This window comes from Rhea americana, unplaced genomic scaffold, assembly GCF_003343005.1.
Source record: "Rhea americana isolate MKP2758 unplaced genomic scaffold, rheAme1 scaffold_47, whole genome shotgun sequence".
In the NCBI taxonomy this organism is placed as follows: Eukaryota; Metazoa; Chordata; class Aves; order Rheiformes; family Rheidae; genus Rhea; species Rhea americana.
In genome coordinates, this window is record NW_028186612.1 from 3620278 (window position 1) to 3637515 (window position 17238).

The 17238-nt window shown below is 46.7% G+C and overlaps 1 protein-coding gene across 2 annotated transcripts in view; it reads left to right on the forward strand.

The window, feature by feature from the left end:
- LOC146589309 (mitogen-activated protein kinase kinase kinase 3-like) overlaps positions 1–17238 on the forward strand; it is a 73372-nt gene that overhangs the window by 32901 nt on the left and 23233 nt on the right. Inside the window, exons 3-6 of one of the 2 annotated variants that reach the window (XM_085316474.1) lie at positions 1042–1151; positions 8781–8824; positions 9838–9937; positions 15966–16079. In XM_085316474.1, coding sequence (XP_085172600.1) covers positions 1042–1151; positions 8781–8824; positions 9838–9937; positions 15966–16079 — 368 coding nt within the window. The remainder of the gene's footprint in view (positions 1–1041; positions 1152–8780; positions 8825–9837; positions 9938–15965; positions 16080–17238) is intronic. The other variant, XM_085316475.1, reaches the window with a different exon arrangement.

Sequence of the window (17238 nt, forward strand, 5' to 3'; positions counted from 1 at the left end):
GGTTGCTTTTCCTTTTACAATATAGCATTCCAGAAAATGTAGCATTTCAGGCTATGCACCTTCCCCTGCCTGTTTTCAATGGAAAGGGAAAGATAGAGGGGGAGTCCAACTGCACTGTCAATATATATTTATGCATTTGTTTGTTTATATATATAAACAATCTCACACATGCACGATGTCTGCTGCAAGAAAATTTTCTGAGCTCTGAAATGAAAAGGACCTTGAATTTTAAACACTTTTTTCCTCTCCTATATTTTTCCCCCCTTGTTTCTCTAGTGAGATGACTTTGGGTACACAGCATGCCTGAGAAGTTCCTTTTTGTTGCAGGTTCAGTCTTGATATAACCTAGCTAGATGTGACAGAAGATGATCAGAAAAAGAGGAGGTAGTGCTGTATCTGAGCATAAGGATCCAGGGAATGTTCTTCCCTGGTGAATGAACTTCAGTATTTGGACCCAGTCCCATGTGATTTCGTATAGTTTTTGTGATCTCTCACATATTTGCAGGCTTTGAGTTAGATTTGCAAGCCTGCTCTGTTCCTGGAGACACTTGGTTTTGCACAAAATGCAGTAGCTGTATCTATGCAGTAATAAGCTGCATGTGCCTAATGCCTGCCCCTCTTGACWGTATCGTGAGCATGGAAGCATGCAACAGGTTGTCACTCCCTCTGATAGATATACTGTGCTTTAGGTCCTTAATCAGTCTTCTCCTGCTGGTAATTGGTATTTCCCAATGCAGTAGTTTATAGCTAATGTCAGATTTTTGTTGCCTTTTTCTGGTGGCTTTCTTGTTCTCTCCCCTGGTTTCCCACTGACTCCAGTTCTGATAATCTTTTGCAATGAAGAAACCTGTGTTTCGGGCATGCGGTGGGCTGGAGGGGACTACGCTGAGCTGTCTTTGAATGCCTTTGCAGTAGGAAAGCTGGGTATCAGGACTGAATCATTTGGGCTGAAAAACTGAATGCAGGGTGCTGTGTTTTCAGTCAGTGCTTTTGGAGGTGAAGCTGCCTGGCCCACTTCAATTGTGTCTCCTTCTTTTGCAGATGCAGAAGAAGCTCTAAACTCTATTATGAAGGATTTGGCAGCGTTGGGCAAATGCGGGAGGCTACTGGACAACAACAGGAATAAAAATAGTGTCCACTCCAGCAAACAGGTAAGACCTCTCTGGAGTCCTCCCCAGACTGTGACAGAGTTGGGCTCTGCTGGAGTAGAGCCCATATAAGAGGTGGGCGTGGAGACCACGGCCTCAGAACTAGGACTTGCARTATTGCCAGTGAGGTGCCGTGAGGAGACAGCAGATGCTTTTCCCCAGAGCTACAGGACATGGATGTTTGGTTCTGTTGCAGCATAGTGAAACAGATTATGTTGCCGAGAGGAGATGCAGGAGTGTGACTTCAAAAATTGTACCTAAATGTGTGAGCCTGAAACTCATCCTAAATTTCAAATCTCACTCCAAGGCACTTATTTAGCACTGAATTTAGTAGAAGTATTGCAGGCTTTGCAGTTTTTWAGATTTGGATTACTCAATTACTTATTGACAGTGTTGATGAGATTATAATATTTGTCATGCACACAATCTACATCGGAAAGTTTAAGGGTTGACTGCCAACTTTGAGCTGTAGACACCCAGCCTCTTTGGGGAGGAAGAATGTCACTTACATAAAGTGTTTAAATATTAATTACTGATGTTTATCTTTATGCTCCTAATCCCAAACATTTTGGCCCTGCTACATGTACAATGCTGATTTGTTGAGCAAAAAAAGCCCCTTGGGCAATATGAGAAGTTATCCACTGACATAAGAGCTGAGGTAGATTTAATATCCTATTTGTGTATGGAACAAATGCCATAAAACACTAAGGTTGCAAAGAAAGAATTCAGTTGTCAAAATACCAAAAAAAAAAAAAAAAGTATTGGAGATGTATGCAAGCAAGTCCACTTGGAATTCCACTTGTAGTGCTGTGGCTTTGAATAAGCTTGTAATCAACTTTGCAATTGCTGATGGCCTAGCAAGCMAGAAAACAGATTGTCATTTACAACTGTCAGGCGTATTCTAGTGGCATTTGTGCTAGTAAGAAATAACTTTGGATGCCGAGCAGAAAAATACTTTTCCTGAATCCCTCTAGGCTTCCTAGACACATGCAGACGAAAACACATGCGCATGTTGCACGTCTGTTTAAAAGTGTGTCCTGGTGGTAGCAGCTGTCCAAGTTGAATCACTGGAGTTGCGTTCAGCTTATGCTGAAATACATCCAAGATGTTTACAAAACTGACCAGAGAAATTCGGAGTTGGCTTTCTGCAGCTGCAGGCAAATTGGACAATCCAGCGCACAGCCTGGGCTGGCTCAGAGGGTAGAAGCATTTGTTGCTAGTTGATGGGTGGGGACCCATCCAAGCCATCTCATGATACTTCGGGGAGAGCAAAACTTTTGAGACTTTTCTTAAATAACATATTTGCTTTTGCAAAGGGAGAAACTTCCTACATGCATTTTTGAAAGCTGTAGCTGTAAATGCTGTGTATAAACAGTTAACCGGATACTTAGTTGGAAACAAGGAAAGTAAGTTTTCACTGGGTGAATCATTAAGTACAAAAGTTGCATAAAACTGTAGAATCTTGCATTTACAACCCATCCATTCCTTATCTCCATTTATAGATCACCAGCAGGATTATGTTCTCTGATAAAAACTCTAAGATTGTTGACTGCCGCTTGCATTTAATTTTATTGTGTTGGGGATCAAAATGTTCTTCCCAGTTATGGCACTGGTGCTTGGGAAAGCATTACCTCCTTCATGATTTTTGCTTTTACCCATAACCAGACCAGCTGTGTGCTCAGAGTTACTCAGAGCTCTGTGATGGAGGAGGCACAAATAGTCAGTGTCCTGCTCCTCTCGCATCTGAGGCTGAGGATTCAAACTGACCAGCCCCACGAGATGAAGGGCGTTAGAGAGTGCTGAACTGTTGCTTCACTAGCTGGAACAAGTCTGGCTTGCRGGATGACCAAGCCTCGTCTGCGAGATGGGGAGTGGCAGGAGGAGGTGGAATTAGTGGGGACTTGGTTCATATTTGCAGCTCAGAAAATCTTAATTGATTTGTTTGGGACACTTTTTCCTTATTTTCAGCAAAGAATTTGGTGATGGGGATGGGGGGAGATTGCTTTGGAAATGCTGCTGTTATCCCTGGGGCTCTTTGTTCCCTTGGTACTTGGTGTTCCTGTTTTTCTACTTGACCAGGTTGCCTGGTTGGGCTGAAGGATGCACTGTACAGTCTCCCTGGAAAGGAAGGGTGAGCCACRGGACATTTAGATGTCTAAGTTCACTCTTAAGGGACATCAACAATGAGATTTCTATGAGGCTTTGTAGCAACACATTCACGCTGAAATACTTGGGTTTTAGACATTCAGTTTAGATTAAAAAAAAAAAAAGTTTTTCTGTGGGAAAAACTTTTCTGAGGTAGGGGAATCCTTTAATCAATGTTCCAGTTTTCCACTGAAGAACAGTTTAAACAGCAGTGTTGACTGTCTTTTTGTGGCTTGMAGAATTTTTTTGGTCCACCAAAAAGCGCAACAAAAGTGCTACCTCATCTCTGTCTCTCCCAGCGTTTCCTTTGAGCCTTCTTGACAGAAGATGAAATTTTGAGCCTGTCATGGAGCACTGCTTGTGGGATTGGGCAACACAAAGTAGTCTCTGTTGGTGTGTCCTACGCAATGAATCTTCCTGAAGATACTGACAGCTCTATTTCAGAATTTTTTTTGAAGTGAACTTATTCCTAGATGAATAGTTTAAAAAAAGTCTTTTAAGTCTACTTTCCTAGCAAGTGTGGTTTGGATTGAGGCTGCGTTTCTGCATATCCAATGGCGCATGATAGAATAAGCCAGAAATTGGAATAATATCTGGTGTGTGATAAGGACAGTTTCTTCTCTTAGACTGCCAAATAAACTGACACCAGATGCAGTAGATGAGCTTGAGTCTCCCTAGCCCTGGTCAGATGCACTAACCATTGCGTTACGCTGCCCTTTGGCTGGTGAGAACAAGGCAGGAGAGCGGAGGTGGACGCCTCGTCCTGCTGCATRCAAGCCATCATCTTTAAAAGGGAGTCATCCTCTGGGATTGGAGAGATCGCCCTGACATTATTCCTGTTGCATCCTCTGACATAACTGGAAGGAGTCCTTTGAGATGCTCTCATGGCCTGACTGGACCGAGGAGTTTGGGTATGGCCTGTTCTTACGTGATGGGAGAGAGAAGAAGGAGATAGCATGAGAAGGATGTGCATTGCRCCCACTTATGAAAAAGATGAGTGGGATAAGAAGTGAGACCGCAAGGAATAGAAAACCCAAACAAAAGCATGGAGGAGAAGGAAGCAATGATTGTGAATATCTATTTTGTGTCTGTCTATTTATATGCGCATTCATTTATTTATATAAATAGCACTTGGCAGCAGCAGTAGTATGAAACTGGTTGTTAGTGCTGTGCCTCGCTGCAATGACAAGGCATTGGCGGGGGCCTCTATTGCAACTGATGACAGCTAGCAATTCCTCTGTCACATTAGTTTTGATTGCAAGCTCTCCMATGGCAGTAAAATCCAATTTTTGGGAGGAATGTTTTCTCAGGCAGAGGACAACAAATGTCAGACTGACCTAGAAGTTGTTCTTTCAATAAATTACCTCTTGAYTGTCTTTTCTCTTGCAAGCTGGACTTGGGACAAGGCACGCTAACAAGTAGAATAAACTACAGCTCATGTTCTAGAGATCTTCACCTGTTAGATCTCCAAGCAGCCTGAAGGGTGTTGGCATTATCCCCTCTGTTTTTACAGTTAARGAATATTATGGGGATCGCTAAATATCACCTTGAAGATACGAGTCTCTGCTAGGGGAGCTGCAAGGATTGTCACCAAAGGGCAGAAGCAAGGGACCTAGAACAGCACTGGAGGCAAAAGGCTTAACTGGAGATGGCAGCGAAGGCTCTGGATTAGGGCAAGAGGCTTTCCTGTGTCGGTGTGTGGAGCTGACTTGGGTGCTAAAGAGATAATAGTTGGGAAGAATCCACCAGGGAAAAAGCACTCGCTCCTGCCACATAGGTGGTGATGRATGAATGTTTTGTGCTGCTATATAAAACAAAAACATCAAAGCAGCAGTGAACCCCCTAGACATCATCTTGAGCTGCTCCCATGCTGAGCTTTCTTTTGGGGAGGAGAAGAGCTGTAAGGACCCAGCGGGACCCACGGCTCCCGGCAAACCGGAAGGAGAAGGGGGCAATCCCAGACAAAACCCTTTTTGTGCCGGGTTGCCGAGTCACCCGGAGAGCTTGGGTGCGCGTGGGGGTTTTCTGCGCGGATCCGTCCCAGCGATGCACGTTAGTCATCTCCTGTTGTGGTCTAGGGCTGCGGGCCAGCCGTCTGGCTCGCGGCGAACGGCCCGTCGCTGAAAGCAGCGGGGCTAACGCGGACTGCTCGCGCGTCGCCCAGCTGCAGGAGCCCCCTCGGCCTGCCTCCGGGATGCCGATTATTTTGGTTTTATTTTATTTATTTTTTTTTTGATGCCAAAGTGCTTTGGGGGTTTGTTCTTTTCATTGTTGTTTCCAAAGCCGACGAGAAGGAAAGGCGAGAGAGGTGAAAGCAATTCCTCATCCTATCCCCCAGCGCGCAGGGGACGGGTCCCTTTTCGCTGCCCCCGTTTTACCGAGTGTCCCCCCTCCCCCCCCACCCCAGCGTCTCCCTTCTCAAAATGCCAAAACTTGGGCTGCGCTGGCGCCTCTCCTTCCCCCACGCTGCCGTTCACACCCTCCGCCCGGGGGGAAATTAAAAGCTTTTAAGGCCGGAGCTGACCGCGGCCGGAGGGCGAAGCCTGGAAGGACGGCGGTGCGTTCGCGGCCGCCGCCGTGGCTTTGCTTTTCCTCTCGGAGGCGGACGGCGAGGAACAGCGAACCGCCCGGAGAGCCGTGGGATGGCGAGGCCGGAGGAAGCGCCAGCGGCCGTCTCCCGGAGCGGGGATTATTTCAGAAACGGCGGGAATGGCCGTGGTATTTCCTGCGGGGATTGGCGCTTTGTTTGTATCCCCGCGGGGCCCGAAGGTGCCGTCGCGCTCGCGGAAGAGCCCTGGAAAACGGGATTTGGCTCCCTGAGCTGTCCCAGCGGGAGCCAGGGAAGCGTCGCTGCGGGGTTTTTGCTTTCCTCTATTCGGTGATGTTTTAAACGGCCAAAATAAGCGTCTGCTCCCCTGCGATTTGGGGGTGGGGAGAAATGCTCTGCCTCCCTCTGGGACCCTGCACCCTTCTGAGGGCTTTGGGCGCTGCCTGATGCTTTTTAAAGGAAAAAAAAAAAGTAACTGGTAACTGTGATGGATTCGGCTTCAGCTRTGAGTTGAAAACTTGAGCAAACCAAGGGAAGGCTGCAAATAAAACTGTAACTAACTCCCTGCGTGTGTGTGTATCATATACACACACATATATATTCAAATGCTTATATGTTTCAGAGCTTGGTTTCTTGGAAGGAAAGGAGCGGTTAATGGGTTATCTGTCAGTTATAGAGGAAAAGGAGGCAGCAGGGATGTGGCCTTTTCCTTTTTTCCTCCTCACCCCCCCCCCCTTTTCTTCTCTCTCTCTCTCTCTCTCTCTCTCTCTCTCTCTCTCTCTCTGGAGCTTTATACAAGCGATCTGACCTTTTCCAGCTGCCAGCTGTTTTTTTTAAAAACTTACTTATCTGCAAAGCTGTTTTGCTCGGCCTCAACGCACTGCGTGTATTAGATCCCGGTTCGGCGCCGGGGTCAGGTCTGTGCTGAGAGCAAAACCTGGGTTTTGAAAGGTTTCCAGCAGTGTGAGCTATTCCCCTTACATGTCCTGCTGCTTTGGAAGGACAAACCTCAAAAGATCCTTCCTTGCCCCCCCCCTTTTTTTTTTCCTCTCCTCCCTCTTACCTTGGAGCAGGTAACTCTATAGAGTTGCATGCAGCAAGTCCAGACCAGCTCATTTATTGCCAGCAGTTGGGAGAGGTGAACTAAGCCCTTTTTGGAAGGTGATGTGCAAATAAAACTTGGCRTAAGAGGGCCCATCTTTTTCTCTCCGACAGATAATTTAAAGGTAGTGATCCCACCCGTATTTGCCTGTCTCTTTGGAACGACTTGGACCATCGACCCGAGCTCGGTTTCGGTTCTCTCYTCTCCTTTTGAATTTTGGGCTGTTTGAGAGCTAGTTTGGTATTTTTACGGTTTGGGCCTGGTTCTAGAAGCAAGCCTGGAGTTTGTCCAGATTTCGTGGGTCTGGAGACCTGGCGGCAGCTACGGAGGTGATGTCAGCGCCTGTTTAGCGCGGGCCCGTAACGCTGCCGGAACGCCCCGTTTCGTGACGGTCCCAGCACTGGTTCTTCCAGTCCCGTCGGCAAACGTAGCGTCTGCCAGGGGGAGAGCTGGAAAGGGTGAGTTTGAGATGATAAGACGTGTTACCCTGAATCTCCCGGGRTTTTGAAGCTTTTCAACTGAATGGCCTCTAGGCTCAACTTTCTGAACTTCGGAGGGTGTTTGTGGCGTTCGCGGAGCTGTCGGGTTAAAAATAAACCCGAGGATTCCCAGCCAGCTCATTTTCCTCATTAGGGACGAAGCGGTTGTGCTGCGGCTCTGCTTTCCCTCGGAGAGGATGGAAAGTGTGCCTTCATGCTCTAGAAATCCAGGGCAAGAGATAAGGCACTGGCTCAGGAAGGGCTGTCACCAATCCCTCCGGGGACCGTCCCTTTGAGATGCGGGCAGCAGGAGCCTGCTCCCTCCCCGCTGATACACCCGCTGTGCTCTTCTTCGTGGAAAGAAAGCCACCAATTGAGGAGGTTTATGGTCATCAGCAGGACAGAGCCTGGTTAACTGGAGTCACTGAACCTGGTCTGGGAAGTAAAGGGGTTTTTGATCTGCCTGGGGACCACTGGAAACTCTTGGCACTAGCCAAGGGACGCTTGGCTAACGTGAGGTCTAAGAAGCTGCATGAATGAAAAGGCTCCTTGTGGCCTTATGATTGCTGCCAAGCAGGCACAAATAGAGGATGGGGAAAGTGGCTTTTAGTGGTGTCTGCTCAGCTCTGTGCCCAGTCTGCCCAAGATGCCACTAGCTCTTCTCTGGGCAAATTGAATGGTTTCTCTTGGGGTGAGCAGGGGGTCAGTACTCCGCTTGGGCATTTACTGTGTATATTGATGTGTAATTCACTTTGCATTCTGTAGGACCTAAGAGAATAGGAATAACAATGAAAAAAACAGCACCATTGATTTTTTTTTTCTTTTAAACTCAACACTGTCTGTCTACTTCCATTAAAAGATGGTAGCTTTTGCTTTGTTCTTACTTCTCGGTCCCAAACGCTGCTGAGTTTTATTAAACATACCCTGAGCTTTGTTTTGGGGTTTCCAGCCAGAAAGCACTGGGGTAAAGCCAGTGGGAGCACTGAAGATTGGCATCAGACATAGACACTTAACATGCTTTCCCCTTTGATAGCAGCTCCACTCATCCAAGTGAGCGTGGAGCATTTGAAAACTTGCTCTTGTATTAATGCAGTTTATTTAAACTAGCAGTTACAGATGAGTGAGTGTCCACTCATTTACACACAAGACTGTATTTTTTCGGCAAGTTCTTTTATCAGCAATATGGAGCTTCCCTGAAGTCCATGAGTTCGGAAAGCAGCTGGCCCTAAGCAGACCAGACCAGACCAGACRCTTACTGAAGTTAGGGGAGTTCTGCTGAGAACTGCTGTGAGCTTTGGATCTGTGTGTTGACCTGGGATGCAGTTTAGGAGCTAACAGTTTTCTCCTCTTTCTTTCAGCAGCGAAATGTCAGGATCAAGTTTGAATATGAGGGAGAGAAAAGGTATGTATCTAACCCAGTCCCTTTCCAGGTGCAGGGACAAATTACCCTTTTTACCCAGCAGTGTCCTACAGGCTTAGCCAGCTGCAGATGAGCTCACAGCAGGATTCATTCCCCTGAAATCAACTACTATTTTATATGCAAAAGTCTTGCCTAGTCATTCTGCTTACCGCAAATACCTCTGGGGATTTGTATGCAGGCAAAGTGGTTCCTAGCTGGAAATCATTAAATGSCTCTTACAGGCACAGAGGGTACACAGTCGGGTCTTCTCTGCTTCTAATTCTTGAGCCCTGTTGAACCACAGCCCAGCTAGAAGTCTAAAGAAATGTGTCCTTTGATTAGTAGCCTATGACACTTAAGATAACCAGATTTTGGGCATGGGTCCCATGAAAATAGTGCTGCGAGTTAAAGCTTACCCGCCCTTCCCTGTCTGACATTTTCATGGAATCCCCTCTGCTTGATATTCAGTGACTGTGGCAGGGCAGGACACCGGGCTGGAAACTTGCAAACTGATGTCCCAAGATACGTGTTAAAGCCAAAGAAAATCTAAGTAATGTCAGTGTAGTGCTAGACCGTACCTACTAATATGTGCCTGTAGAACTGCTGCATGTGATGGTCATGGGATATCGAACCACACCGTCCTCTCTGACATCCTTCCTCCCTATTCACAACCACTTGTTGAAAACGGAGATGATAAATTCCTGATGAGTGTATCACTATGGGGCTTCTCCACTAAAGTAATATAACCTACCTTCTTATCAATCTGTTTCTCACAGTAGGAGGAGGAGCAGAGGAGATATAGCAAGATTTTGAGTAGATATTCTTGTGGGATAGTCAAGTTTCCTTTTGGGCATATAGACAAACAGCATTTGTATGAGTGTAAGAACAAAGTGTAACGTTTGTGTTTGATGACAGAAGAATGTAGGTCCTTGCTTAGCTGAGTTGTAAGTCTAATCTGAAATTCTAGTTTACTTTTACTAATTTGAGACTGCTAATGTATTTGTTTGCATACACAGGATTATCCAGTTTCCAAGACCAGTCAAATTCAAAGACGTGGTGCAGAAAGTCACGGATGCTTTTGGACAGACGATGGACTTGGTCTGCGTGAATAATGAGGTACTTTGCTCCTTATTGATACGGAAGAGTTTGTGCGCCTGGTGCCCACTTCAGAAGCAGGCAGTGATTTGTTCTTAAACTCTAATTTAGTGTCTTTGTAAACAGATGTGAAGGAAAACATATTTCTTGGTTCCTAGCTTCTGAGTATACAAGAGATGCTGTTCAGACACAGTTCTATTGGATCCTCATATACCAAGCTAGGCTTGCTCTTCTCAAAATGATTTCAATGAAGGTGTATTTAAGTGGTGACATAGGAACATTGTCTTCCCTACAGAAAAAAATTACCCTGAACTCAGAGAAGTTAAGCAGCTGAGATGCTGAAGACATTGTCTCTTCACCTGCAGAAGGGAGTAGCACAGTCAGCAGCAGTAGATATTTCCCCATCAACATCCTTGGGGCACTAGAACTAACCTTCAGCATGATGGGAGGTGAGAGCACACACAGGGCACAGAACAGCTGAGACCAGATGAGTTTCATGTGAGCTATAGAAGTGACTGTAGGTTCCTGCTCATTTGGGTTAGATGTGAAACCCAGCTTTCCCATCTGGGGAGCAGTTGCAGGAGCATTCTGAAGTCCTTGGCATTAGAGTACAGTTAACAGAGCATACCTTTAGCCAGCACTGACTTGGTTTAACCCTGGAACCCCACAGCTGTGTGCATTTGCTTTTGTGACTAGGTCTGCAGTGAATGGTGCGCCACTGTAAGTTCCTCTAGCAGATAATATGACTACGCACAAGTGTCCAAGAAACTCTTGCTCCACCCTCTTTGCATTTAAGGCCTGAAGAGCCGTCTAGCCTCACCTTCCTCGTAACACAGGACGTTGTGTTTTTACAACTTGTTCTTTGAGCCCAGCACTGTGTCTGAAAGAAGCCTTACAGAAGCTACTGATAAGGTGCCTTACCTGGAAATGGGAGGTCCTTGGCATCTGTTTTTTGAGTGTTTGGTGTTTTCTTGTGAGGTATCTTGTCCTGAGCTGTACAGTTGAGCTCACCTTTGGGGAGAGAGGAAGGGGGCGAATGACAAATAGGTAGGCTTTGAAACACTAATTACATTGGAACTGCCCTGACAACTTACTTATTAGAATGTTAATTGCAAATGATTAAGGACCTTTCATTAAAGTATGAAGGGAAAGGGAAGATGTGGAGAAAGCTTTCTCTTTTCTTTCTCTTTCCTGTTGGTGGAGGGTTTGACCACAAAAAAGTTGCTATTTTTCTGTAATAATGACCTCCTGATACCAAATTGTCAGCTGGTCTGTAGCTTTGAATGTGGTCAGGTTTCTAATCTTAGGCATTCTCCAACAGTCCTCCCGGGAAAAGCCTGCCATTGAATTGTCCAGGAATGACTCACTTCATTCCAGGTTTCTTTCCACTGGAAGAAGTAATTTTTCCAATAACTGCAAATAGAAGTCTAGATAATGTACTTTATCCCATGCTAGAGACGTCTTCCTGGGCATGTGTACAGCACATAGGACCATAAGCAGGCCTTTGGGTACTCCTAGTTACCCTAGGGATTAGAAAGACTTCAAAGTTTTGTCTTTCTATGCATAAAAAATCCTCTTGTGAGAACACACACCTTTGGGAAAAGGTATGATCAGTGGCAAAAAAGGTATGAGCAGGTTTGTTACTGTGGGTACACTATAAACACCAAACTGACTTTCAGGAAGGTAGCCTGCCTGTCCACATAGTGACACCTTGGGGTCTGACTACTAGTGTGTTCTGGGCCAGGTTTTTTAGTTTTGTGACGGCAAGTCTCTGAGATTGTGTGACCACAGACTCATTACAAGAAAATGTTTCACCCTTTCTTCATACCCAAAGGAAGCTGTGCAGTAATTCCTTGCTTGCTGCCATTAGATGTTTCTCTTGCAATAGCACGTTACAGACCAAAGTTACACTAAGGCCAGATGCCCCCTACGAACACTTAGTAAACAGCAGTCCCTTTCCCAGTGAAGCAGGATTCCTGAAGCCAAGTGCAGTGAGATGAGCATGCTGGCTGGGTGGAGCAGGGGCATAGATGAATCACATCCTGATGGAGCCATGGAAGCAACGGGCTTGGGCTGGTGTAGATAAGAGCAGGGCCTGGCCTTGGGCATACAGCATGGTAYATGGGGCATGTCTACATGTTAGTGTTAGGGTGGGCTCATCTTTCTGATGAGCAGGAGAGCAAAATCTTGCCTGACCATGGACAAGCAYGATGTGGTGACTTGTAGCTGGCTGACAGTGTTATAGCTCGAATGCTGGCTCCTGTAGTAAATGCTCTGTCTGACTTTTATCTGCATACACTGCTAACCAGCTGCTCCCTGTGGCACCAGGTTTGGCTGTGTCACCTCGTCACTTGTCCCATCTCCACTATCAACTTGTGATGTGACCTCGGGCAGGACGCTGAACCTTGATGCTGCCTGTTTCCTTCTGACCTTCCTTTGCCCGCCTCTTCTGAGGCAAGGGCTATCTCTTGTCATCATTTAGGAACATTAAGGAGCGTTAAAGCCTAGGGAAATAATAGAATTGCCATTCCTGGAGGGAAGGTTTAAAAGCAGATTAAACAAACTTTTGTCAGGAACTGTTCGTGCCACTTGGTCCTGCACTGTGCYGGAAGAACAACTAATTGATATCTCAGACTTTTCCCCAACCATGTTTCCTAATATCCATTGGCTTTCTAGTGCCTCTTACACAGTGAGGTTTAGCAGTACTGTTGTATTGCTGTGAAAACTGTGAAAACTCATTCTTTGCATTCACTTTCTTAGATCTRTGAGACCGCAATGGATTGGCTGCCAGGTCCCGTACTGCAACATTAGCCTCCACTGGAGTGTACTATTTAAAAGCAAGAAGAAAATCTAATAAGCTTCTATGTAGGTGAACTTTGCTGTTCATCTTGGTTGCTTTCTATATACAGAAGGAACCCTATTACTAGCAAGGTACTTCCATTGTTCTGCATGGATCTATGTTGAGTTTCATGTTTAGTAGATGTTTATTCCTGATGCCCACATCTGTACCACAATTTGGAAGCCAAATGGAGCAAAATCTACTTGCCAGATGTGGGTAATAGCCAAGCCAAATACTGGCTGCAGTCCCTTTTAGGGGAGGATAATTTGTGCCTGATGTTTTTGGCGGCTCTGAAGCAGGCATGCAAATGTGTTAGTGTTGTGATATTGGAGTGAGGAGTGACCTGCAGAACATTTTGTTCAAAGCAGAGGCTGAGRGACTGCAGTTCTGAACTCTTGTGAGGAGCACTGTGGAGGGATGGGTGAGCAATGGGACTAACTGTTCAGAGTCAAATTCTGCCTGTAGGTGAAATGAGGGAGAGCAGCATTTCACCATTCTCATTTCTGTTTGGGTGAGCAGAGGAAGGAAAGCTTTTTCTGCTTGATACACCTGCAGAGCCTCTGTGAACTTCAAGAGGGTTAGGCAATGTACTGAGAGAGTATCCCATCTCCACTGCTTAAGGAAAAAGGCTATCTGTGRACAACTGCCCAGCATTTGGGAGACCTGCCTTCAATACCAGCTTTGCCTGATACCTGCTGTGACCTTGGATGAGTCAGTCAGATCCCAAAGTCTAAGCATGGCCTAACTATTAAATTCCATTAACCTCCTGAAAGCCCTAAATAGCTGATACCTACCTGGTGGGTGCTTTTTCCTCCCTCATGTTCAAGCCTTATCTCAGACAGGGCATCTCATTCCTGCCTTGCTTGTGAGGCCCAGCCCAGACAAGACTGTTGACTAGATCACTTGTTTGGAAGGTCAGAGACATCTTTCCAAAKATATCTTTCTTTCTTCCCCATCTGGTTTGGCTGAGGATTTGGGCCCCTTGATGGGCTGTAGGACCTTCTAGGGTGAAGCTTTCTGAAGAGCTCCTCTTGGAGTCCTTTTCCTACACATAYATATAACTAAACAGCCTTTGAACAAAGGCTGCATAACCTTATTTTCCTCCCTCCTGGGTGGGAGTGCAAAATGCTTTGCTCTGGAGTCTCCTCTTCTGGCTTTTCATAGAGATTCTCAATAATGTTTGTACATCTTACACCAGAAGAGTGCTCCTAGCTGAAATGGGCACTTCAGCTTGGAGTTTGTTGGCTAAGTATCTTTTGAGAACTGCCCTCATCTTTCTTAAGCAATTACTGGGGGCTATGCCAGGCAACTTCCTTCTCTTGTCTGTGAATCCCATTTCTGAACACTTGACCATCCCAAGCATACTGTTGGGGTCCTGAGTATTACCTAGTTTGGGACTGGAAACTCTGCAAGATAGCAGGGTACATAAAACTTAGGTATTGCAGTGCCCCAGCTCTTTTGTGGATCTGTCCTTTGGTGTCTCAAAGCTAGGTGCCTACAGTAGATGTAAGCTTCCATTGTCCACAGCTGCTGGAGGTAGGCTGTCTTGTGGGGGGTGAAAGGATGATGTTCTACCYGATGCTAAACTTCTGAAACACGTGGCCTGCATATGGTCTCAGTTCCCTGCCTGCAAAACAAGGACAGAGAATGACCTTCCTTTCTCACAGGACAGGAGAAACTCAATCAAAACCTTGAGGTGTTCAGACCCTGCAGAAACAGCAGCCACGTGGTTACCTAAGATGGAGCCTGGCAGGACTAAACTTTGGTCTTCGGGTAGATGAGATGGCAGTAGCACTTTCCCAAGATGAAACCTCATCTCTGTTGACCAGGGCCCACAGCCTTCCCTTGACCTGGTCACTTCTGAAATCCTAACCTAGATGCATGCAGTCTGAGGTGTATTTACCTATGGGCCAACAGCCAAACCTTTGGTAACACCCTGTGATCAAAAAGAGAGACGCAGGTGGCTTTTGAATATCTTCTTGGATGTTTGATCTGAGGCACTGAACGCTTTTTGCTGTGGCTGGCGGTGTGAGCTCTGGTCACCTGGAGAGCTGGCATGCCTTTCAGAAGTGCTGGCATGCCTTTCAGCCACAGCTGCGGGGCTGACCCTGCTGGGAGCTGTGGCTGCTCGGTCCCTTTGGTAGGTGGAAGTGCCGTATACTTTGGCACAGGCAAGAACATGTGCTCTCTTGGCTGGATTTAGTGCCAATGCCCTAGGCAACCTACAGATGCTGAGGCCTGTTTTTATGATGTTAGGCAGAGTGTGCCAGGTTATGGGGCAAATAGTTGTGTTTTTAGTCATAGCCCAGGGCAGCAGAATGCCACAGAGCCCCTCTGAAATGCAGCTGTGTTAAGCATTGGAAGTTTTGYGGTCCAACTGCGTGACGCTGTACACCACACAGCCGATGCCAGAGGGGTGAAATTCCCTCTGGAGAGATGAGGGCARGAGTTTACCCCTCACAGAGAAAACACTGGGACCTTTAGCTGCCCTACAGACAGGGCACTGTCTGGTTCTCAGCCTGTTCACCATATAAAGAGCAGAAGGTCAAAAAAAAAAAAAATATGTGATTCCAGAAAGGGAATGCACACCTTTCACACCAAAGAGGTGAACTCCTACTTATGAGATGTTCCTTGATTTCACTGAATACTTAAAACTAAGGAAACCGTACCACAGATTGCAGCACAGAAGCACAGACTGCAGCAATAGGGAGGCCACAGGGGGTCTTCCAGAGTCAATGCTTGGGTGTAACTCAGTCCTTTCTTGGAGCACCATTGCATGGCCTTCTCCTTAGGAAGAAGTTTGGGCTCTTCTCTGCCTGGAATGCATAGGGCTGATTTGGGGCTGGGGAGCAACAGGTCTTGCCTGCAACTTCCAGCGACAGAGCAGCCCTGGAATAGCAGACAGCAAGCATGAGAATTGGTCTCAGGCCTCTTCTCTGTCCGCTAGCTGAACTGGTGATGTGACCTTTAAGTGCTCCCCTTGCAAACATGTTTTGTTGTGGTTTCGTGTCTTCCTTGGTAGTGGAGGACTTGGAAGACAACATTACAGCTCCACAGGCTGGACAGCACGGGCGTTCTGCTTTCTGTCCACATTCTCATCTCCCCTGCTTGTCTCCTGGTCCCCGCATTGCTCGCTGTGAAGGTCTGGCTTCCTCTGTTTATCCGATGTGTGACACTGCCCTGCACTGGTGTTTGTTCAATCCCTTCCAGCTCCTGATCCCACTGAAATCCCAGGAAGATTTGGACAAAGCGATGGAACACTTGGAGCTAAGCCCTTCCCTGAAGAGCCTGCGGATCCTTGTGAGCGCTCCAAAGAGAGCGAATGTGAGTCGGTCACCTCCTCTATTCTTTTATATCCAGAGCGAGATGCGTTGTTGTTGTGTCAAGAAGTGGAAACAAGCACCCTGACAGTGCGGAGCTGGGGGTGAGCTGGTCCTGAGGGGGGTCCGCCCTGCCCTGGCTTGGCTGGCATGTAATTGTCCTCTGCTCTTCAGCCCTTCCGCATCTGCAGCCCAGAGGCGAGCGGCTGTTCAGCTCCYGCTAGCTCCTCCTGCAACCTGGGAGGGGATAAATACTGTGTGGGTACTGAAACAAAGTAAAACCTCAAGGGAACCCCCTGTGCTTTCTGCTGCGGGATGCTGGAACCCTTCCTCTGTAGCTGTGTCCACATACAGGATGTCTGTACTGGCCCTTGCTGCGCAAGGCAGCAGCATGGGGGCTGCTGCTTCCTTCTGGTGCTGAAACTCTAACGGCGAGGAAGAGCAAACTGGAGAATCCTTTGGTCTCCTGCAGAACTGTCTTGTTCTTTTTTTTTTCCTTGAGCTCCGTGGTTTTGCAGTTAAGCCTGTTAGCTTGACCTCGCGTGCACAGAGCGTCTTGCCAAAGCACATGTCGTGCTGCCCCAAGCGCAGMCTATAAAGCAGAGGATTTGCAGATGTTGCAACACTTTTTCTTTCATTTCCTAGAAGTACAGAGAGGGAGACTGAGAGTTTTGAAATGCACAGTGTTTTTCCTAATGCAGCCACTGATGCTCCTAGCTCCTGAGATGTCTGTGCATTCTTTGAGAAGCTCTCAAAAGTGCAGGGCCCAGAGGCCTCAAGGAAGACTAAGCAGTCAGTTGGAGCTTCAGAAGTCCTGAGCAGAAATGGGGCAATCTACACCAGCAACTGCAGGMACATTGCAGTATTACACATCAGATATTAAGGGCAGGGCAGCCAGGTGGATTCATGCATACCTTTGAGGGCAGACCCAGCTCCGTGTGAAGCATGTAACCGTACTCCTCCATTTAAGGATATGTGGTTCTGGGGATCATATATAAAATTATCACAAAACCATAGTATGTGGTAGTGTATTATCTTAGTAAGTCTTGGCTGCAACCAGTGTTGTTGTTATCTGCACACATGACTCTCTTTTACTTTCCCCCTTGCCTGTCTTCCCTAGCAGGGTCTGATCCTACATCTGCAGTATTGTAGAACCTGTACAG